At 41.3% G+C, this 24,922-nt stretch overlaps 1 protein-coding gene across 1 annotated transcript in view; it reads left to right on the top strand.

Annotated features, from left to right (window-relative positions):
- The first annotated feature begins 2,999 nt into the window (after positions 1–2,999).
- Positions 3,000–24,922, top strand: part of LOC126355845 (carcinine transporter-like) — a 361,113-nt gene continuing 339,190 nt past the window's right edge. The window contains exon 1 of the mRNA XM_050006305.1: positions 3,000–3,090. Coding sequence (XP_049862262.1) covers positions 3,049–3,090 — 42 coding nt within the window. The 5' untranslated portion in view covers positions 3,000–3,048. The remainder of the gene's footprint in view (positions 3,091–24,922) is intronic.

Raw genomic sequence — 24,922 nt, 5'->3', positions numbered from 1 at the left:
TTTTTCTTTACTCTGATGACGCTTTAGATATAACGAGGATTTTCTATGGTGATCGATATTTTTCGCATCACAGTAGTGAAAGCTTTTTGTCCCAGTTTTATGCAGGGTGGACATATACAGGAGATGGATAGCTCGACCTAAGAATTTTGGTCATCTGTAATCGGTAGCAGTGCACTTCGTTGGATGAGATGCGAATTGTATCCGGCAGTTGAAGAAATAGCTACACCGATTTTGTTAGCAAAACTAAAAGCAAAGGGGCTGCGCCTATTTTTGTGGAAAGAGGACATGTTTACCTTTTTAATAGAAGCTCGATTATAGGAGCTATGTTGACGGCAAATTGAGTTTTACAATGTAGTGTCTCCCCCTCAAAATATTGGGCACTTGCCAGGGTGGTGCATGGTTGCTTCATGCAGCCATTCTTCTGTCAAGGGGGAAGGAGAGGGTGTGTGCTGGTATCTCTTAGACGAACAAACAAGTTGCACTTGGGGTGGCCCGCCATTTATCTCCTGTTGTTTGGCTGACTATAAATGCTTTTGTGTTGGTGAAGGACGATTACCTCAAAGCGGTCAGTGACCATGGCGAACTCTTTCACTGGCGAAAGGGCGGTAGCAAAGTCGCGAGGTGTGTGGGCTAGCAGTTGACTGTTTGAAAAGTCTGTCTCTCCACCGTATATGCAAGGAGGGAGGGAGGGAAGGGGAGCGATGAAGGAACGTAAGAGGACATCTAATTTCGGCAGTTTGTGATTGTACCTCAAGGAAAACACACATTCAGCTGCCAACCATCACCATTCTTTTGGGTTGACGATTATCCCCAGTATATGTGTTGCATTATGACCCATTCATTACGAGTGCTCGTTTTTTCACAACAGTTTCGATATGTAATTAGAACACTGAAGCATTTTCCTTCAGTTACAGTAGCGTGTTTCGGCTTCAGTTACCTAGACTGCAGCGTGAGGCGTCTGCAGCGAACTCTGACAGAAAACAGTGACAGATACAGTCCTCAGCTGTATCTCTACAGGTTACACTCCTTTATGCCCAACACCAGTATCTCACGAGTTGAAAATATTTCCCCAAAAAGAAAACAAAGACGGGTAGAGTTTGAGTGCACCTGCCACTAGTTTCGAGTGGTAGTGTGAAGTTTTTTCCCTTCAGGCTAACAGCAGTTGTATGGTATCATCAATTTCTGAACTGTATTGCGACTTTAGGCAGTTCTTGTGAAGCGCTGTGCATATATTTGTGTAATTAGGACTGATATTGATGATTAATTACATAATTAGAACTGATCTTTACTTCAGTTTCCCAACCAAAACAAATAACCACACTAACCTAAGCTTCCTTCCTGCATCTGGACAGTTTCCAAGTTATGGAGGGGGCGCACTTGGGCTTTCCATCCAGAAGGACATGGTTCGAGTACAGGAAACGACACATTTCCCGCTAATTCCCGGGTGGGTGGTGTGGTGGGATTTTAGCGCATTCCTGGGACAAAGAAATTCTTACCAAAATTCGAAATTCTTGCAAAAATTCGAAATTCCCGCCAAAATTCTAAATTTCTGCCAATAGTCTAGGTGATGGAAGGGGTGAGGGGTGAGGGACAGGGATACCACATGCACACTGAGGTAAACACATGATGTCATTTGGGTGTGGGTGTGGGTGTGGGTGTATGTCGGGTGGGTGGGAATGAACCTAGTTAATTGATCAGTTTCATTAATTTGCTTAGAAATTTGACAGCAACTTGATTTTGAAACTTAGCTGACACTGTCATCTCCCTACTACTAACGTAGAGTGAAAGAGTGAGAAATGAAGATGTTAGGAAGGAACTTGGAACAGAGAAGTTGAATGACAGAACTGGGAAGAGTAGGGGAAATAGAGAGATTAGCAAAATGAATTATGAAGGCCAAGTTTGAGGGCAAGAGTTGCACAACGAACGAGATGAAATGAATCGATCAAGACCAGTATAAGAAGGTGGACTCTAGACTGGACAAAAGTTATAGAAGAAAAATTACTATAGATATCACAGTCTGGCCCGAAACTAGATAGAAACGAAGACAGAGACAAACTGATGTGGATGTAATTAAGGATTCTTCAACAGAGCGTAAATGATAGCTAAAGTAAATTAAATTAACTCATTTTTCTGAATATTAAGATTTTTGTCTGTTACAACATTGGGAAGTTCCACGTATCAAAAACATAACTGCGACCCAACATCTATGATTTCGTTTAAAGTGCATAATAACAAAAATCTATGAGTTGATGTTACTGTGAGACACTATGTTTCCGTGGATAATTTGGAGACCTTGCGTCTTATAGATCTGAAATATTTCGGTATGAATCAAGTTGCTATTTTAGTATTTTAAAATAAATAGCAAACATTTTTAGATTTTCAAGTAAATATCGCTCACTGTGCACTGCACGTAACTTCATCATGCGTATAAAGATTGTTTAATCCTGTTCTTCTACTGGACTGGCATCCTTTCTCGGACTATAAAAAGTATCTCATTTTTCTTTCGCACTGTGTTACTTGTGACTGCGCTTTTTCACTAAATTGCTCTATAATTCGTTTGGAAAGACAAAGTTCTCTACTAGGAAACAATTTGTATACTTTCGTCCGCAATTTTGGAAGAGAGTCTTTTATTTACTAGACCTTCTATGTATACAGTTGCAAGTTCAAGAGCGTGCTGCCATTCGCTTGTGGGGGATGATACACCGTGCACGGAGACGTGTGACGATTTCTCGACTGTTAACAGTTCCCGGCAATGAATCATTTCCTGCGATAGCGCGCGTTGTGTGATATGAATTTTTACATATTTCAGGAGACGTAACTGTAAGAAAACATGTGGACGTGCAGATAAGAATATGGAAGTACAGTGGCGTAATAGCGAATGGTATGGTGTACTCGCATTTTCTTGAAATACGAGTGATAAAATGCGATATACTATCTGTGCTTCTACGACTAACATACGCGTGTATGGTGTATTAGAGCTAAAAAAAGTATGAACGGTGTGTCGCGCAGCGAACCAGTGACTGCACGGCCGCATGCAGAACTGCAACGATGCGAAACCTTGCTGACGAAGACGATTCCATCGCTTTTCAGGTACGACCAAAATAGTTTACGCGCTTCATTTTCCATTATTATATGGGAAATTTTAGGAAGGCTCTGCCTTATACTAACCCCACGCCAGTGTTTTAGCTTTATCACTAATAAGCTTCCAGTCCCAAATTATTCTAAGAATCGAATTTCCGTGCATTATTAATGTGTTAAATATGTGACGCCTTTCATGTAAAACATTTGTAATAGAAGATTCAAAACCCTAATTATGTTGGATTGTATTAATTACACTATATTCACCGACAGACAATGAAAATATATAGAAAAGGTTTGAAATTATATCGAAAGTCTGTTAGCAGTGGCAAATGACTCTCATTATCAAAAAATGAATGAGTGTAGTGTGAGTACATTTTGCTCCGTTTTCCTCGCGTTTTCTTGTTTATGAAGTGACACCTTCAGAGCTACGTGTAGTACAGTGACGTAGTTTTGCAGATACATTCAGTGGTGACTCATGGTGAAGTTTTACTACATGATCAGTAATAGGCAATTACCAATTTTCCTTTCATTATTTTGTGGTAGGGTGCGGGGGAAGGGCAAGTGTCGACAAAACAGTTTCGAAAAGGTTTTAAATTGTATTTATTGTTGGTTGGAAGTCGCTAAGTCCTCTCAATCTCAAATGCTGGATGAATATAGTCTAGGGAGTTTGCGTGTCCTGTCTGAAGATTTGTAGACAGTTTCTAGTCTTAATACTTGACTTATTGTGTAAAAACCTTCAGCGTAAGATTGTACCACTTACTGAGTAGATTATGACAGTGTTTTAAATTTTTCTATTTGGGGAATAATTACATGAAATACTGTAACTTTAGTTACTCTTGAAAACTAATTGACAGGAATCTTGCGAGGACGCCCGTGCGCTATGTACCGTTTTTGTAGTTTGGTAATATAAATGGTCGTCTTTCGTCTTCTGAATAAATTTAATCTGAGCCATTTAAATGTGTGCAACTTGTGAAGTATGATGTTAATTTACGACCTTTCTGAAAGTTCGTGAGTGTTGCTGGTAACATAAATTTTATGAAGTCAACTGATACCATGGCTGCTAGCGTATTTCACAGAAGGTTTTGTATCTGATTCTCAATTCTCTGTAGCTGATGACAATATCTTCTGACACATAGCACTTCCACTATTAACACGTGACCTCACTTTTCCGACGTCATCACAGTAACCTAGAACTGAGAGTTTGAAATGAACTCTCTGTACAATATTGAGCGAGCGTGGAATTCACAGACAGTCAGTATGTGTTTTTCTATTTTTGGTAAGTTCCTATGGGACGTAACTCCTGAGGTCATCGGTCGCTAGGCTCACACACTACTTAATCTAACTTAAACTAACTTACGCTAAAGATAACACAAAACCATATTCCAGAGGGAGGACTCGAACCTCCAATGGGGGGTGTACTTTTACAGTAATAGGTTATGCTGTGTACCCAGATGGCTTCTGAGAGTGAACGTGTATCTACTTTCGAATGTCGTAATGATAACTAAAAATTAATTTGGATTTGGCAGTTTAAATGGTGTCCTAGGTGTGACAGTATATTGAAACTTTTATTCGACTACTTTCTCTCATTTACTAGTTAGTACAAAATGGAACTCGAAAACAATTTTTTGCGTCCAGTAAATACGTTTATTGCTGCCAGTCTCAACTACAGCTTCTCTAGATTACCAGCATCGATAGTTTTCTTCAGGGAAAACGTGTGTTGCATGAGAAGACCAGTGGAACGTGAATAGGACATTCTTGTGTAAAGAACCAAACTACACCGCTACAGGTGGTTACTTCAGAACGTACTAGGAATGACCATCTTCCCAAGGTCCCCAGTACTGTGCACTAGTGGAGTTACTCTAGTCATTCTAATATCCCACTATTCTACTAGAAAGACGGTTACGTCAGAACATAGTAGAACTGAACATCGGTTCAAGACACCTGCTAGAGTTCACCATAGCAGGACTCTAAGTCATTCCAGTAGGGCATTATACGTCTTTGCTTATGGCTGCATAAAAAAAGTAATGGAAGTGAGCATATTCTGAAGACAGCTACTAAAGTCCACTAGATGATAGTCTGTAGTCGTTTTATAGCCCACTGCTTCTTGCCGGATGGCTGCTTCAGAACGAAATTAGAGTGAGCCTTGTCTCAAGCAACTTATTGCAGTGCACTAGTGGGAGCACTCGTGTTATTTTAATAGATTATGCTTTATGGTCAAAGGCTATGTGAGAACCAGCGGTAGTGGACATCACCTCAAGGATCCTTCTAGGCCACTGTAGTAATTGGACTGTACATATTTTAGAAGTCCATTATCCTTCTTGGTCAATGGCTGTGTCAAAACGTAGTAGGTGTGTGCATCTTCTCCAGGCAGCCATTAGAGTCCCCTGGTAGGATGAGTCTATTACTCTGAACAACCTGCAGAAGGTATTTGCTATAGTGATCACATCAGTCACCACCTGCAGGTACGTGATGTTTGAAGTGATCACTATAGCAAATGTCTACTAATACCAGTGTTGCTTGCCCCTGTTTTAATCACAACCATAGTAGATTCTTCCTACACGTCAATGCAGGGCCCGAAGATAGTGCAGTAAAGCGCTGAAACTGGTTGCCAAATAAATAAGGTTGAAATTTGACGCCTGAAAGGTGTTTCATTTGACTTCCTAAAACTATGTAACATGAAAGAAGTCACCGTAATCCGTTACACGGTCTACATCAGGATAATGTTTGAAAACTAGCAGAGTTTATCTCTAGCAGAGGACTTGCTTGCGAAATTGAGTGTCATAACAGTACGGAATAGCCCATGACCTGATTGTGTTAAATATTTTACATATTTACCCTACGACTACGAAAAAATATCGTATAAATCTAAATATGTTAGTCTGTAGGAACACTAAGTGATGAAAAGTATCCGGACACCTCCAAAAACATACGTTTTTCATATTAGGTGCATTGTGCTGCCACCCACTGCCAGCTACTCCGATCAACGACCTCAGTAGTCAAAAAATGGTTCAAATGGCTCTAAGCACTATGGGAGTTTATATCTGAGGTCATCAGTCCCCTAGACTTAGAACTACTTAAACCTAAGTAACCTAAGGACATCACATACATCCATGTCAGAGACAGGATTCGAACCTGCGACCGCAGCACCAGCGCGGTTCCGGACTGAAGCACCTAGAACCGCTCGACCACAGCGGGCGGCCCTTAGTGGTCATTAGACATCGTGAGAGAGCAGATTGTGGCGCTCCGCGAAACTCACGGAATTCTAACGCGGTCAGGTGACTGGGTGTCACTTGTTTCATATGACTGTGCGCAAGATTTCGTCAGTCCTAAAAATCCCTAGGTCCACTGTATCCGACGTGATAGTGAAGTGGGAACGTGAAGGGACATGTACAGCACAAAAGTGTACAGGCCGACCTCGTCTGTTGATTGTCAGAGACCGCCGACATTTGAAGAGGCTCCTAATCTTCAATAGGCAGTCATCTATTCAGCAAATCCAAATACAGGAATTCTAAACTGCATCAGGATCCACTGCAAGTACTATGACAGTTAGCCGTTAGGTGAGAATACTTGGATTTCATGGTCGAGCGTCTTCTCATAAGCGACACATCAAGTCGGTAAATGACAAACGACGCCTCGATTGGTGTAAGGAGCGTAAACATTGGACGATTGAACAGTGGAAAAACGTTGTGTGGAGTGATGAAGCACGGTACAAAATGTGGCGATCCGATGGCAGTGTGCGGTTATGGCGAATGCCCGGTGAATGTTATCTTCGAGCTTGTGCAGTGCCAACAGTAAAATTCGGCGGCGGTGGTGTTATGGTGTGGTCGTGTTTTTCATGAAAGGGACTTGCACCCATTGCTGTTTTGCGTAGCACTATCACAGCACAGGCCCACATTGATGTTTTAAGCACCTTCTTGGTACCCACTACTGAAGAGCAATTCCAGGATGGCGGTTGCAACTTCCAACACGATCGAGTACCTATTCATGATGCACTGCCTGTGGCGGAGTGGTTACACGACAGTAACATCCCTTTAATTGACTGGCCTGCACAGAATCCTGACCTGAATCCTATAGATCACCTTTGGGATGTTTCGGAACGCCTACTTCGTGCCAGGCCTCACCGACCGCCATCGATACCTCTCCTCAGTGCAGCACTCCATGAAGAATAGGCTGCCATTCTCCAAGAAACCCTTCAGCGTATGCCTGCGAGAGTAGAAGCTGTCGTCTAGGCTAATAATCGTCCAACGCTATTGAATTCCAGCATTACTGATGGAGGACGCAACGAACTTGTAAGTCATTTTTAGCCATGTGTCCGGATCCTCTTGATCACATAGTGTATATAAATAACCACTAACTGTCGTCGCAAAGTGATCCTAATATTTTGCTTTCAAGCTGTACCTATTGTATTTGTATTGTGAATATGAATACAGACTACTATACACAACTACACTGTCCTAAAATTTCTATATGTACAAAAATGGAGAAGAATTACTTAATTAGCGTAATCGAGAACAGGTATAAATCGTTATAATATTTGTAACATGTAGAAGCTATACGCAATCAGTGAAAAACGAAACTCGTAAATATGTGAGCAAAATACATTAAGTAGGGAAATCCATACTTTCAAAAAAGTGGTGGGAGGAACCATAGTAAGACAGAATGGATGGGGGAAGATTGAAATTTTAAAACATGGGTGGATGCTTTCCTGGTACAATGAGTGGTGAATACATACATAGTTATGAATAAATGCGCTCTTCAATTAAGGTCCAGTCCAAATATAACAATTTCTCTGACCAGACCAGTCGTTAATTATAGACTCATACCCGGTAATCTGAACGGTTCTTAAATGGAATAAGATAACTGTACGTTCCTACATTTTCAAACGAAATATTTCTTACAAAACGCAGAAGATCTTATCAAAGTAAGTGAAAATATTAAGTCTTCTCGTCAGAAGTAGTTAGTCTCTATAGCAATGTTCCCAAAGACACAGCTATTGAAATTACAAGAAAAACTTACTGAAGTATAAGGAAGTAACTGAATTTCTTCAGATAATTTTTTATTTCAGATAATTTGTGTCCCACACTAACGTATACAAACAAACATAAAGGTTGGATGAGGCGTGATATTTAGCTGGGGCACTGGGTAACACATTTTTAAAGAATAGTTTTTTATTTATAACCCTGACGTAAAAAGTATGATTTTGTGTATTACAGACATTCTCATCAGGGGCGATCTGCAGATTGTAATATTTGAAGAAGCACTTCAGAGCCAAGGTCGCATTTAAATATTTTTCTCCCTGAAGTACTTCTTCGAATATTATGGTATGATTTTATTTTATTGCCACTACGCCGATTATACAATTATGCTCATTGATACGAGAGAGCCGCGCGGGATTAGCCAGGCGGTCTTAGGCGCTGCAGTCATGGACTGTGCGGCTGGTCCCGACGGAGGTTCGAGTCCTCCCTCGGGCATGGCTGTGTGTGTTTGTCCTTAGGATAATTTAGGATAAGTGGTGTGTAAACGTAGGGACTCATAACGTTAGCAGTTAAATCCTATAGGATTTCACAAACATTTGAATATTTTATGGGACAGATGAAAGCGTATTTTTAGTAGTTTGCATTGTTATTTACTTCCGCGACTGAAAATGAGGTAGACAAGAGGTTAAACTTTATATATCTGAAGTTTGAGACTAATCATTGGCAACATACGTTCATCATTTACCATCATCCAGTACTAGTACGAACTTCATAGCAGGTCATGTTAGTTTTTATTTCATGAAAACCTTTTACATGCAATTATTGACGAAATGCTGCATTCTACTTTTAGAAACTAGCAAGTGCTTCCAACCTTTAGATACACTCCTGGAAATTGAAACAAGAACACCGTGAATTCATTGTCCCAGGAAGGGGAAACTTTATTGGCACATTCCTGGGGTCAGATACATCACATGATCACACTGACAGAACCACAGGCACATAGACACAGACAACAGAGCATGCATAATGTCGGCACTAGTACAGTGTATATCCACCTTTCGCAGCAATGCAGGCTGCTATTCTCCCATGGAGACGATCGTAGAGATGCTGGATGTAGTCCTGTGGAACGACTTGCCATGCCATTTCCACCTGGCGCCTCAGTTGGACCAGCGTTCCTACTGGACGTGCAGACCGCGTAAGACGACGCTTCATCCAGTCCCAAACATGCTCAGTGGGGGACAGATCCGGAGATCTTGCTGGCCAGGGTAGTTGACTTACACCTTGTAGAGCACGTTGGGTGGCACGGGATACATGAGGACGTGCATTGTCCTGTTGGAACAGCAAGTTCCCTTGCCGGTCTAGGAATGGTAGAACGATGGGTTCGATGACGGTTTGGATGTACCGTGCACTATTCAGTGTCCCCTCGACGATCACCAGAGGTGTACGACCAGTGTAGGAGATCGCTCCCCACACCATGATTCCGGGTGTTGGCCCTGTGTGCCTCGGTCGTATGCAGTCCTGATTGTGGCGCTCACCTGCACGGCGCCAAACACGCATACGACCATCATTGGCACCAAGGCAGAAGCGACTCTCATCGCTGAAGACGATACGTCTCCATTCGTCCCTCCATTCACGCCTGTCGCGACACCACTGGAGGCGGGCTGCACGATGTTGGGGCGTGAGCGGAAGACGGCCTAACGGTGTGCGGGACCGTAGCCCAGCTTCATGGAGACGGTTGCGAATGGTCCTCGCCGATGCCCTAGGAGCAACAGTGGCCCTAATTTGCTGGGAAGTGGCGTTGCGGTCCCCTACGGCACTGCGTAGGATCCTACGGTTTTGGCGTGCATCCGTGCATCGCTACTGTCCGGTCCCAGGTCGACGGGCACGTGCACCTTCCGCCGACCACTGGCGACAACATCGATGTACTGTGGAGACCTCACGCCCCACGTGTTGAGCAATTCGGCGGTACGTCCACCCGGTCTCCCGCATGCCCACTATACGCCCTCGCTCAAAGTCCGTCAACTGGACATACGGTGCACGTCCACGCTGTCGCGGCATGCTACCAGTGTTAAAGACTGCGATGGAGCTTCGTATGCCACGGCAAACTGGCTGACACTGACGGCGGCGGTGCACAAATGCTGCGCAGCTAGCGCCATTCGACGGCCAACACCGCGGTTCCTGGTGTGTCCGCTGTGCCGTGCGTGTGATCATTGCTTGTACAGCCATCTCGCAGTGTCCGGAGCAAGTATGGTGGGTCTGATACACCGGTGTCAATGTGTTCTTTTATCCATTTCCAGGAGTGTATATTGACACTAGTACGATACAAACAAACAGATAGGTCAGAAACAGTGATTAGATCGGCATAATTAGGTGTGCACAAGAGACTAAGTCCATAAAATTTTCCAGCATGACATATTTTGAGGAAATCTCTGGTAGAATCGCATACATACTTCGAAAATCAATTGTGGAAATAGATTTTCATACGAATAACACAGTTAATTTAGAAGTAGCATAATTGGAAGGAAACATTCTAAGTGTCATAAAGTGGGAATCTCGATATTAAATATGTCGATTGCCGCAATATACGCAGGATAAAGAGGTGTGGAATTGAACGGCAGATCGAGAAGCATACTGGGAAAACCAACAACCACTCTTCGGTGTCTTCGGTGTTAAATTCTGCTCTATAGGAAAATGTGAGTTCTGTCAGTTGTATTGAAGAGAATCAGAGTGGTGTAAGAAAGTGAAAATGTCCGGAATGTGGGAACGAGAGGACCATAAAATAAGCTTCAGAGACAAGTATCCCACCCACACACCCAGAACATGATCCCCTCTGAGGAGAGGCGTTTGAGTTAAACTGACATAAAACTTACATTGCCTACTTAAAATTTATTGCCAGCAGAAACCCTTAAGAGACAAAGTTTTGTCACTGCTTATGTTAATCTTTACTGGGAGCAATATTTTGTTTAGTTAAATTTTGTCATCAAATGTGTATTTCTCTGATGTAATAAACGAGTGATAAAAGAAAAAAGCAAAAAAGAAAAAAAAATTACGAATCGTGTTACAAACCGGACACAATAGTAAGACCAGGCCCCTTTGCTTTTTTCTTTTATCTCTCGTTTATTATATCAGAGAAATACACATTTGAAGACAAAAATTAAGTACATGAAATACTGCTCCCAGTAAAGGTTAACATAAGCAGTGACAAAACTTTGTCTCTTAAGGGTTTCTGCTGGCAACAAATTTTAAGTAGGCAATGTAAAGTTTATGTCAGTTTAACTCAAACACGTAGCTAGTGATTGATTCACGACACAGGCACTTGAAGAATTCCGGCAACAAATAAATAGCTTGAATTTGTACTCACAGTATCCAACTAATCAACAGCCTTGCCACTGAATAAGTAGTAGGCCATTAGGAACGAATTATCAACACCCAGCAACTAGGGGAGTTAATAGCAACAGTCTTTAAATGTCTTGCTCCCCATTAAATAAACAAACTTACAGTAATTAAATGAATAACAAATCAAACGCACTACGCCCCACACAAACTCTTCAGTGGAAGCCAAGCCAAAATGATGATTCCATTAACTGGCTAACTCATCTCAAATGGGGCAAACTTACACAAGACAAGATTTTGAAGGGAGCACATCAGTAACACCTGTAGTGGAGCTAACTTGTGCCACTGAAAATTAAGGTACTTGACCGGGGGTCAAGGTGGTATACAATGAGGTTGTCTCAGTGCTATACTGCGCTCCAAAATATTAATTCAAATGGCCATTTCAAAATTAAGTACACATAAACCAGCATTAATTAACGAGGAATGACACCAGGTCTCTCGAAGGGATGACAATTCAAAAGACGAATGCCGGAGGCGGCAGTAACATCAAACACCTTCTCCGAGTTTTAACCAGGAATCACTTCCTGCTATATAAGTAAACATTTAATCAAGCGCAAGGGAGGAACCCCAAAGAGAAAATTCAAATAAAACCCCCAGAAGATTATAAAGTACAGGGAATTCCAACAATTTAAAATTAGAAATATTAGCTCTCTCCAAATGGAGTGTAAACGCTAAGGCCACACTTACGAGGCCACCAAAATTGGTTACAAAAGGTCTTATACATATGCTCCTTTTCTTTAAAAGAAACACAAGGCTGCTTAACTTCTGCTGGACGTCCGGTATGGCTCGTGTAGGATACACCAGGTAGCAACCCAAGCTAGGCGGTCGCAAGGCACGGCGAGCAAAATCAGGAGAGCAGACAGGAAGCCAGCCAACATATATCCTCCATCCTGAATCGGCAGACCGCATATAACCAACTCCACATATACGTGAATGCTTCCCACCTCGTACCTCGCGGTGTCTCAGCAGGGCAAGCAAGGATAAGAAACATCGAAGGATCGATAATGGACATCCAAGAGACTGGCGCGCCAGGACCGAGCGCCACGGCTCACTATCTGTATATCTGCTCCTATACGAAATTTTTTTCACAGCCCAGTGCAATGCTGGCCACTAGATTTTCGTTGTAGGAAAACAACTGGGTATGCACAAGAAAATTCGAAAAATCTTTAAACTCTGATAAATGACTGGCTAAAAGTTTTCTTCAGAACAAAAGTTATTATTGAAATATTTCTGCAAGGAATTACATGGTACTTAAACATTACAGTCGTGGTTAAATCAGTTGTGGAAATTAACATATGCGCGCGGTAACAAAGAACAATAATATTTCTTTTTTTATCTTGTTCTACGTCGCTCTCGCACTGTCATCGTTCTGCACGACCGGCCCAACACACGTCAATCGCTGGACTGGCCTGTCCCAATTCCATAACTCAAGTGCTCTGTGCGAGCTACAGAACACTACTGCTCTCTGTGAGTTATAAAACTGGACTTACTGGCAACACTGTTCTGACCTGCGATTCTGTTGTAACACATATATTCCATATCGCAAGCAGCGCGTGAGCAATCCATCGAAATTACATCTGCTCAAGTGCGCTAGCGAATAGTAATGAACCTCTTATTGCACCCCTTACAATACCTTTGTCTTCTTCAGACGATTTTCAAAAACACCTTCCACACTTGGTTCAGAAGTGTTGCTGCATAGTGATTTGTGACCCAGTAACGCTGACATAATACAGCAGCAGATCGACTACTCAACTCTCCATGTTCGTAAGTGACCTGGCCGGATCTGTTGTTCGCCATTGATAGTTCAAGCTGCTACCGTAGTTACTACGCCACGTCGCCTGTACTCCAGGAATAAAATCAGTCTCTGAACTTTTTGGACAGACAGTGTAAATTACCTAATCAGCCACAGATTTAGCCCATTATTATATTAAACAGGTAAAGCAAAATGAGCATAAACTTAACCTGTAATTAAGCTAACCACCCACAAACAGTATACAAACCTATCATATTACAACTCAAGACTGTACCAGTTTTCTTCGTTCAAAATTCTATACCTGACCAGGAATGACACAGCAATAGACTCCTTTCACTTATTGCATGTTGGCCAAGAAATGAAGTTAGGTAACGTTTCATGTGCTCTTCAGCCTTTTTTTTTTTCAAAATATTTGGGCCGAAAATGTCTTGCGTCTCTTGAAAACAGATGCATAACTTGGTTGTTAGTCTACCTGTCAATGATAAAGCCTCATAAATCGTGTACCTTTGGGTAGGGATACAAGCAGTCTGCAACATACTAGCTGTAGTTTCCTCACCTCTGCGAGACAGTGTTAATGATGCTAACACTTCATAACGGAACTGAATCTTTTCACTGTTCCAAACATTTCCTTTCTCTACACCCTTCAAAGTCAGAAATGTGTTCACGTCCTCTACAAACCGTTGTTTGTGCCTTCTGACGTATACTATTATCGTCTTGTGTATCACTACGTGTGACGAATGTAGCAACTTGCCTGGATGAAACGTCATGTTTCTTCGTTAAGATTGTCGATAAAAGAAATCGCAGCGTTGAAATTGTCCAAGTCAACCATTTTAGGCGCTTCTAGTGGACACATTTGTACAGGCTAATAGTGAACTGTGGATCCATACTAGTTTTCTCTGTCACATTGTGGCATTACCTACTCTTTTATTGTTTGTAATTGCGACAGTATATTTCCTTTGAAACGAGCCCTGCTCGCCTTTTGCTAGACGCATAATTTAGAATTAATCCGCAATTGACGTTACTTCTAATGTGCATATGGTGCCTTATTGTGAATTGAAACCACCATCGCAACAATCTTCAAAAATGTTTTCTAGTACTCTGTCATCCATATCTTCTAGTACATTGTGCCTCGACTGTTTGGGTGGAGACATTTCGTACTCACTTTGGCTGGGCTGTTCCTGTCGCTCTGGAGATGAACGCCGTGTACTGGTTGAACAGCCACCTTCAGTTTCAGGTTCTTCCTGTCCTTCAAAGTCAGTATATGCATCGAGCGTAACGTCATATATTTCTGTATCATTTCTGAATTATTATGTTGTGTAACACATCCGCGAACTCTCTATCCTCGACCTTGATTTCATTTCCATATTAACACGTCGTAACTTTCTCCCTAATATTAGGTTTACACTCGTAAGATTAATTCTCTTCGTGATATCACTGTACACTGATTACGCAGCAAGCTGCATGCGAACGCTGCAAGGTAGACATCCGTATTTTGTTCAGCTACAAAATGCCACCGTCTGATAGTGCCATCAGAGATCTGCATGGAAATAACAAGGCCCAATGTCACTTTTATGGTCAAGTATTTGTCGAAGCATGGTCTCGTGCGATACTGAGCGTTCGAGGTCAAAGAGGTCAAAGATGTCCCTTGTCAATAGGAGATAACGTCCGCTCCTGGTATCAGTGGACGCCGGGACGGTAGCTCAGCTTGTTCGGCCAGAGGGCTGCTCGCCCTCTAATAAATAAACTGAGTATAGTAGTCAACGATCAACTTGAACGGATGTCCTGTGACGTCCGCCCAGACCAAACCCAACGAAAAAAAAAGTGCAGAACGACAGAATGTCATTCCTCAGGGCATGAGTTCGATTCCCGGCTGGGTCGGAGATTTTCTCCGCTCAGGGACTTGGTGCTGTGTTATCCTAATAATCATCATTTCATCCCCATCGACACGCAAGTCGCCGAAGTGGCGTCAAATCGAAAGACTTGCACCCAGCGATCGCTCTTCCCCATGGGAGGCCCTACTTACAGGACGTTTACTTTAATAGGAGATAATTGCCATATATGTGCAACAGGAGCATCATTAGTTTCTGATTCCCCTCCATGTCTTAGTTCTAGAGTACTAGTTTAACGCCGGCCGGAGTGGCCATGCGGTTCTAGGCGCTGCAGTCTGGAGCCAGGCATCCGCTACGGTCGCAAGTTCGAATCCTGCCTCGGGCATGGATGTGTGTGATGTCCTTAGGTTAGTTAGGTTTAATTAGTTCTAAGTTCTAGGCGACTGATGACCTCAGATGATAAGTCCTATTGTGCTCAGAGCCACTAGTTTGACTTCTACATACACTGCTATGTAGAACATCATGTTCCTTCGCAACCACTGAACTATCACTGCCTTCCATAATAACAATTCTTTAAACGCTAGCAAGTATCAAATGAAATAAAGTTGATTTATCTTTTATTATTGATGTTTTCCCAACAGATCGAATATTTCATCTCCTTCGGCTCGCAACCGAGATACTCTTACTTACTGTTCCGATATTTCAGCTGTTAGTATTTCAGCCTTTCTTAACTAGAATCGCCTGCAAGGTTTCTAAATAACTTTACACTCTGGAGTAAACGCTTACACGTCAGAGATAAAACTGTTGACAACTACTAGAGCGTCAGTCACACGCACACCTTTATGTGACTAGAGTAAAACAATGCTGGTTCAGAATCAGGAAATCAGCAGTGCTTCCTTGACCACTGAATCTCAATAAGATGAGGCCAGTATCTTAACTTGTACGTAATCGATTGGAAAGCCAGTGGAAATACAGTCTTGAGCCACGGAAGATTTATTGGGCTGATGCAGGTGAGTTAATCACTAATGTTCAATGAAACATTCTTGTTTTTCCTATGTTCCATGTACAATACACACAAATAATTTCGTATACACCCCAACCTTTCGTAAAGGCAGATCACCATTCATAGATCTCAGAAGAGCTGCAGTCTTGGCCGATGGAACAAAGATCACATACACTCCTGTGGTTTTCGAAGAAATATTTCCCACAAATGGTAGAAAGACTATAAGCTTTACATATCTTTCTTCTTGCTTTTCTTTCAGTTGGTCTGTTTTTTTCGCTTGCAGAGCTCTCTCAATCTGATATTTGGTATTTCCATTCTTATGAAATATTTTTTCGAAGTGTATCAGTTCACTCAGTTTTGGGCTATTCGAGTGAAACCCCCAAGTTGCTGCATGAAGTGTTTACCTCGACCAATCACGTAAACCGATTTTGTGTACACTGTGGTGAAGAAGGTCATGGGAGAGCGATTTTCCCATGTACAGATGGCGACGGTAATGCGTTCACAAGATATAGGAGGGCAGTGCAAGGTTGGAGCTGTCATTTGTGCTCAGGTGATCCGTGCAAATATGTTTCCGATGCGATTATCACCGCACGACGGGAATTAACCGACATCCATTTCCATTAAGTCTACATGGGTACTCTGCAAATCACACTTAAGTGCCTGGAAGATGATTCATCGGACCAACTTCGCGATAATTCTCTACTATTCCACCCTCGAACAGAGTGTGGAAAAAACGAACAGATATATCTGTCTGCGCGAGCTTTGATTTCCGTTATTTCAATATTATGGTGTTTTCTCCTTTGAGCGCGGAGTGGTTGTTGGAACTAGGCACATGCGACATTCCATTTCGGAAATCGTTATGGAATTCAATATTCACAGATGCACAAAGTCTGTTGTGCGGCGAAAACGCTAAATTACAGGTATTTCCTCTCACCACGAACAACACAGTAGCCGACGGCCCTAACTTAACGACCCAGGGCAGTGGCATTCGCGTAGAGTTGTCATTGCTAAAAGACAAGCACCACTGCGTGAAATAACCCAGAAATGTATATGAGACGCATCATTAGGACAGTGCACCGAAATATGACGTTAATAGGCTATGCCAACAGACGACCGATGCGAGGGCCTTTGCTGACAGCACGACAACGCCTACTGCACCTCTCCTGGGGTCGTGACCATATCGGATCGATCCTAGACGACTGGAAAACAGTGGCCTGGTCAGATGAGTTCCAATTTCAGTTGATTTGAGCTGATGGTAGGGTTCAAATGTGCCACAGACACCAAGACGCTACGGATCCCAGTTGTTGACACGGGAATGTGCAAGCTAGTGGTGGCTCCATAATGGTGTGATCTGTGTTTACCTGCAGTGAACTGAGTACTGGTTATGTTATAGTACCTGGAGACTGAGACGCCCTGCTAAACCCGCAGGACAGGACAGGTAGTCTCAATTGAGGAAAGGGGCCAAACTAAGGGGCCGTCAGTTACACTCGAACATACAACTTTATTATTTGATGAAACATACAAGAGCCCAAAAGATTTTTTTTAAAACAGATAACTTTAATATTTGGGACTTAATCACCAGCTGAAAGCCGCTTTAATTTAAAAACGACTGAAGGCCAAAAACTTAAAAGGCAAGCGCAATCAGAGATTTCAAAGGCAAGCCTTAACTTACAGCAGTTCTTTATTTAGGCTGAAGGCCCAAAGAATCTGAGATTCTCAGAGCAAACAGTTTGAATTCAAAATTGGCTGAAAGCCTAACACTTAACGCTAAAGAACATTAAATAAAAAAACCAAAGGCGTTACGTAAAACAGTTCTTCATTACGGAAAACTCATCCAAGATTTTAAAGGCAAAGCCTTATCTCTAAACAGTTCTTTAGTTAGGTTGAAGGCCCAAAGAATCAGACACTTCAAGAGCAAACAAGTTAATTTCAAATCGGCTGAAGGCCTGACAATTAAAACTCGATAACATTAATTTTTTTTAAAAATAGCAAAGACCTTACGTGAAATAGTTCTTTAGTTTAGGCTGAAGGCCTTAAGAGCTAAACAACTCAAAATCGGCTGAAGGCCCAAAACATAAAATTCAACAACATTAAAATTTTTAAAATGCGAAAGGCCTTAAGTGAAACAAATCTTGGAAATAGGCTGAAGGCCTTAAGAGCAAAACAACACAAACTAAAAATCGGCTGAGGGCCCAACACTTAAAATTCAACAACATTAAAACCTTTAAAGTGCCAAAGGTCTTACGTGAAACAGTTCTTCACATTAGGTTGAAGGCCTAAGGAACCTTACGTCTTAAGGGCAAAACAACCTTAATTTTAAAAAAAAGTACAAACAACAAGAACAAATAAGAAAAGACAGTACATCCAAAGGAACTCAGAAGTTCCGAGGGTCGGCCTGGAATTCAAACACTAAAGCTCGCAGGCCCGGAAACAGTGAAAGTAGCAAGTATATGTTGGCCGATGAGACGTCCAACCGAACGACCAACCAACGGTCGTCCCGCTCCTGTCTCCCTCCGTCGGACAGTTCATGTGTGTCGCCAGCGGTCGGCGAGCAGTTTATGGGACGTAAATTAGAGGTCCAGGTACAAAATCCTGCACTGGCAATACTTTCGCAATTATGGACGGATATATTGCACAGGCAGCATAACTCAACATTTCTGCATGGGACTTTCCACGACATGTTGAGTCCATGCCACAGCAAGCTACGCCGAAGGAGGTTCGACACGATATCAGAAGTTATTCCATGACTTCTGTCATCTCAGTGTGTGTCTCTATGCCAACGCCTAAGTGTTACTGCGGTTCCAAACACAAGAAAAAACATTTTTCGCCAGCAGCCGCTAGTAGTTCAGCTGGAAACTAGCAGTAGCGTTGGAAGATGCCAGCGATCTTTATATATCGATTGTATTACAAGCGGACTACGGCATGATGGCTCCCGAGTGGTGTGTCTCTTGCCGGCCCAACTAGGAAGAGAGATGTAACTCGTGGCAGATGTTGCCAAAAAACATAACGGCCAGTCTCTTAGGTCTAAAGGTAGGGAATATCACTTTGGACACTAGATGTCCAGTTGCAGAGGAGCCTGATCTGGATAGCAGAGGTGTGGGCATCTCTAGGGAGTATTAAATCATAAGATGTAGGTTTTTATGAACTGAAAGATCGTTATTCCCTACAGAGGTACAGACAGGCGCGCCCAAGTCGGATTACTAGGCCATCAGCCAATATTGATGTGGCCGAGAGGGGGGACATTATAAATGTAAGTATGAAAGTCGTTTCGGATTTACAATTCTGACCAGCGGGATGCCAGTGCCTGGTAAGGTGTGTGACTTGCAGCTGAGTCCTTCGGCTGTAGCTGTAGTCAACATGTGATCTTTGTCACATTATTATCTGCAGATCAAGTTTCAGAGAAATGTACCTCTGCTGAAGCGACACTCTTACGTGGCATGTAGGACAAAATGAATTACATTTGAAAAACACGAAATAATTATTAAACTCACTGCGCGAACTGTACATTGGTCCATAAATACATAGGTTGGAACTTAGACAGTGGCAACACTGCTGTGGAGACACTATGCAATGGAATCTACTATTGTCGCTGATAGCACACGTTCTTGACATACCTACCTGACCTCCGAGTAAATGGACTCGCCCGTTCCACGTTACTGGCATGAGCACAATCGAGGGAAAGACAGTCACTTGTGAGCGAGCGGTCTAACGCTACAGAGTCACAACGTTTTCGATCAGGGCATAACAGCCACCCATCAGTACAGCTGAGCAGAGCTAAAGGTCAAGATGCTGCCATACTTACTGTGCTGATGTTCCTTCTACGCCAAGAATAAAATCACTCTCAGAACTTTTTGGACAGCCAGTGTAAATCTCCGAACTTCACATTTAACCCAGTATTATGTTAAGAAGATGAGGCAAAATGAGCATAACCGTAATCTATAGTTAAGCTAATCGCTCACAAATAATACAAAAACTCAACAAATCACTACTTAAAACGGTACTAATTTTCATCGTACAAAATTCTGTATTATATTAGTGCTACATCTCTGTAGAAAACAGCACCATCTGTCATTGCTTAACAAATCAAACCTATAGAACCACGCTACACGCAACAAAAAATACACCAGTATTCTTAATGTAAAACCCTCTCAAAAAGGCTAATTTAGTTGTTAATTAACAGCACATCTGTCATCACGGAAGTCTTCTGGAGGATGTTATTTCTCTTCCAGCAACTACAATACTAGCATTATCGCAACTGCTAGACCTCACCAAACAAGTATGTTTTCCTGTTGACAAGGAAAACGCAACGGTTGCTATGGTATGTGAAGTGTATCGCCCTCACTTCACAAACATAAAGTAGAGTCAGAGTCGCGCCTTTACCACACGCAGGTATGTGGCCTGACGCTAGACGTGAGCGCCCGCTCTATCTGCCTCTGTTTCTTAATTGAGTTCTCAAAGTGCTTTTATATGAGGTTATCATCCTGACCTTGATTCTACTACGTCACACGTCTGGCTTCGGAAGACCGTACACACGTTAAAGGTAAATTCTTATTTTTCTTTCCTGGGTCTTCAATCGTTATTGTAATCTGGCCACTTACTTGCGTTCTGACCGTGTTTGTTCTGATGCGTATTATATTGACTCCCCTTTTTTCTTTCTGCAGTGCACCTGGACTTTCTTTTGTTAAAGCTAACTGAGTCATTCCAATGTCATTAGCCATCTGCTCTGTCCATCTCCTAACTGCATTCACTTTGTTATATTATTCATGGCCCTGTCGTTAAAAGGGTAAATCGTTTGTTATTCCATACATGGGATGGGTGAATAATATCGTTATTTGCTGGGGATTTTTTCGGGATCTTCGTTTTGCAGCTTATGTAAGGCCTAAAAATTTGGACACCTTATACATGCCATTCCTTCCGACTTCTTTTTGTATTGCTGTGAACAATGCTTGAGGAATTGATCACTGCAGTGGAAAATTATAATATCAATTAATTTTCCATTGTCCACCTACTGGTCTAACCTATTCTAGATAATCTTATTCTTAGTCTTGAATTTCTGATTTGAATCTTGACATTAGATGTTATATTCTCTTGATGATCTTGTCTTTAAGTCTTTATAAGAGTCCTAATTTATCCTACTACTTCTTTCTTTTGTAGTTAAAGTATTTTACAATGTTCATACACTCTGATATTGTCCTTTGTCAATAATAATTACAGTCATTCCACAATTATAAAACACACATGAGATTGATTATGAGGATGATTTGAAATTAAGGAAACGTTTTTTTTCCCTAATATCTACAGCCTCAACCTGTATATGTCTATTACTCTAATTCAGTTCTCATTATATTAATGCATGCAATATTCGTCTTTAACATTATGTTTTCTATATCTACAATATACCAATAATTAAATGAATGGACTTTACATATGAAATATAAACATATAAAATATGATAATTCAGATTAAATGAAACATCTTTACATGTGAATTACATAATTTAAAAACAGGGTACATTCTTCAATTACATTACAATGAATTTACAACATTACAAGGAAATTACAGGGGTACAGGTCAACTGTCATGTAAAATTTTATATGTGTTTGTTTGAATGAGTGTCTTTTTTCCCTTTTTTATTGTTTTAGCGTGGCTTTGCTACACGCATCACTTTTTCTCAATACACTTTCACTTTCTGCTGGTTTTCTTCTCGACATTGCTTATGTTGGTCAATGGTTGTAGACTCTGCTGTAATTGAAGTTCTGTAGCGTCTACAGTTCTGAGTGACTGAGTCTGATTGCTAATGCATGGACGATTTTGCCAAGGATTGTCATAAGGTGATGACATCAATGTCCTTGCTCCTTTTCTGGTAGGGTTGCCATCAAGGATGTCCAATTAAGTCCTCCATGATTGAGTACTGTATATTGCCTGAATGTGTGCTCTGCTCACAGATTTGACTGCTGTTCTGTTGAATATGTTATTTGTTACAGTTTGTTGAGTATTACTTGTAGTGAATTTGAGAAATCTGATACTGGTGTTGAGGTAAGGGATTGAAAAAAAGGTATCTTCTGTCTTCTGCCCACATCTTAGGACCTCTCTTCTTTTTGCTTGGTGCTTCTTCATGTCTTCTGTCTTGGAACTTGTGCTTCTTGGGCATTGGAATAGGATTTGCTATTTAGAGAAATTATTTGAAAGGATTACCAGTTGTTATTATGAGACACTAAGTTTGACTACATCACGGAAGTAATAACTCTGCTTTCAGATATGCACATGTCTATTAGGTCATTAACAGAAATATTCAGTATATACTTTTCCAGGTGGTCATAGTGATATTATGAGCTTGTTTCCTGTCGCTGTTGTTGTCGCTAATGAGGTTTTCTTGCCTTTGTCACAGGTGTTCCAAATGTCTTAATGGCTGTATTTCCCCAATCCTTGAGGCGAAGGGGTGGTGAAGAATGATATACGTTCCTTAACATCTGACTCGTTGTCCACCTGGCGCATTATCTGCCCTAATTTGAGGTGTTAGTCAGCTCATTCTTTCCTTTGGTTCCTGGTTTATTGCTGTACCATGTTGTGCAATCGTTTTCACTCGGACCCGCAGCTTCCCGTCGACTCTGGACTTTTTTAACACCAGCTTGGTGGTGCCTTGCTTCCCCCAGATGGTGGTGATGACGTGGTGTGCATCTTCTTCACATCTTGACCCTTTACAATTCTTTTACATAAATTTACAACAATTTTAACAATAAATAATTCAGTAAATAATACAATAAATATGAACTTTACATTAAATTGCTATGCAGGCTTTGATATTGAATTTTTGTGTGAATGAACATGTACATGAATAACATAATGAATATATATTCGATATTTAAATACTTTTTTTTTGAGTTTCATATGTTTATTATTTATATGCCTGTATTACGTGTTGTACATTTCCTTGACTTCATATATGAATATGATGGGTGATATACGGATTAATGTGTTAGTTTGTCATGCTATTACTTTCCTGTTTATTATTACGTTTTGATCTACTCTACTATTTTAATTAATTAGGGTAATGAGATTTAGAGATGAGTAGTTACTTTTTTATGGTTCTATTGTCTGCTTCAAGATATCTGCTGCAACCTGTAACATAACTGTCATTCTCCTATATTATGTGTGGTCTATTTATTATTCTTTTGGCTATTTGTCATGTAATTGCTGTAAGACATTTTATTCATTATAAACTTTAAGATGGCTGACATGATGTAAGCCTATAGTCTTTCCAGTTTGTGGGTTTACCAATGCCACTGCATTAGCACGAACTATTTTATTAACTACCATAGGTCCTTTATATACAGGATAAAATTTATAGAAGACCTGTTTCCCTTTATCTGATAACAGATACGTTCTAACAGGAACCAACTGTCTCACTGAGAATTTTCGTGTGGATGCGCCTCTGTCAGCTCTAAGCTTCCATTTTTCAGCTGCTCGTGTAATGTTTCCCAGTGCTATTTTTATGAGCTATTGGTGTGATGGTTTTCTGGATGGGGGAACAGTATCACTTCTGTTACTCTATCCACAGCTCTTTTGTTCTTGAGTACTGTGATTGGCAGTAACCTCATAGTACTGTGTGACATTTCATTAATGAAATTTTGTAACTGATGTAAATTTGCTTCCCATGTCATGTGTCATGAGCTACAGTACAACCGACACGATGTTCCAATATCTTTCATTGTCCGTTCCGTACTAGTAGCGCTTGGTTTGTAGCGGGTTATGAATATGGGTTTAATTTTGTGCCTTTTCAAAGTTGCTAACCATGGTTTTGACCAGTATTGTGGCCAAATCTCTGAAATTAACCTTTGTACATGTCCCACTTGTTGAAGGAAATCACACTGTACTGCTTTACTAATTATAATACCTGTTGCACGTTGCAGAGGGTCAATGTGATATGTTTTGGTGCTAATTCTATAACCACGAAAATAAATGTGTTCCGATTCCTTAGTCTTGGTGATGGTCCCATTAAATCTGTTGCTGCCAAATGTTTTAATTTTTTCCTCCTATACGTGATAGTGGTGGTCTTGTCTGAAACGTCACGTGTGTGGCTCATTGGCAGGCTTTACATCTTTTAAGTACTTGACGAATTCGTCTTTCCATATTGAGGAAATGTGCTGTCTCTTTGAGTTTCATGAAACACTTCTTTGCCCCAGCGTGTCCATTACTTACATGAGTGTACCATATATACTTATTTATTAATTCATCAGGAATGCATACCATCCACGAACTAGTGCCTGGGTCTCGTCTGTGGAACAACACATCATTCTTCAGCAGGTTATGCTGACGAATGTCGACCGAGTTCTTGTCCCTCCATTTATGCTTGACCCCCAATACTTCTGGATCTTTGTTTTGTTCATGTGCAATATTTAAAAAGGCTGTTGGAATGTAATTCTCAAAAGGTACTCCCCATATATACAATATGTTCCAACTTGGTCTTAATCTGCATCGAACTTACCTGGTGTTGTGTCATTTGGACATCGTGAAAGAAAATCTGCTAAGCTGTTTCCAGGTCCGGGTATGTGTTTTACACACAGATCATTTTCTTGTAAGATTAAAATCCACCTGGCTGCCCTACCATGTGTCAACTTTGCTGTTAGTAAAAACTCGAGATCTTTATGATCCGTGTGTGTAATAGTTTTCCTTTCAAATAAGAAATATCGAAACTTTTGGAAACCCCAGACGACCGCCAAAGCTTCCAGCTCTGTAATAGTTCTTCTCGCATTTTGATAGGACACGATTTGCAAATGTAATGATTTCATGTACAGTCTGGCCACCTTGTTCGAAAATTTGAAATAATACTACTCCTAAACCAGTGTTTGCGCTGTCTGTTGCCATACAGAAATCTTGAGTAAGATCT

Source organism: Schistocerca gregaria, chromosome 3 (assembly GCF_023897955.1).
Source record: "Schistocerca gregaria isolate iqSchGreg1 chromosome 3, iqSchGreg1.2, whole genome shotgun sequence".
NCBI lineage: Eukaryota > Metazoa > Arthropoda > Insecta > Orthoptera > Acrididae > Schistocerca > Schistocerca gregaria.
The sequence above is the reverse complement of the archived record's forward strand: the minus strand, read 5'-3'. Positions and strand labels throughout refer to the sequence as shown.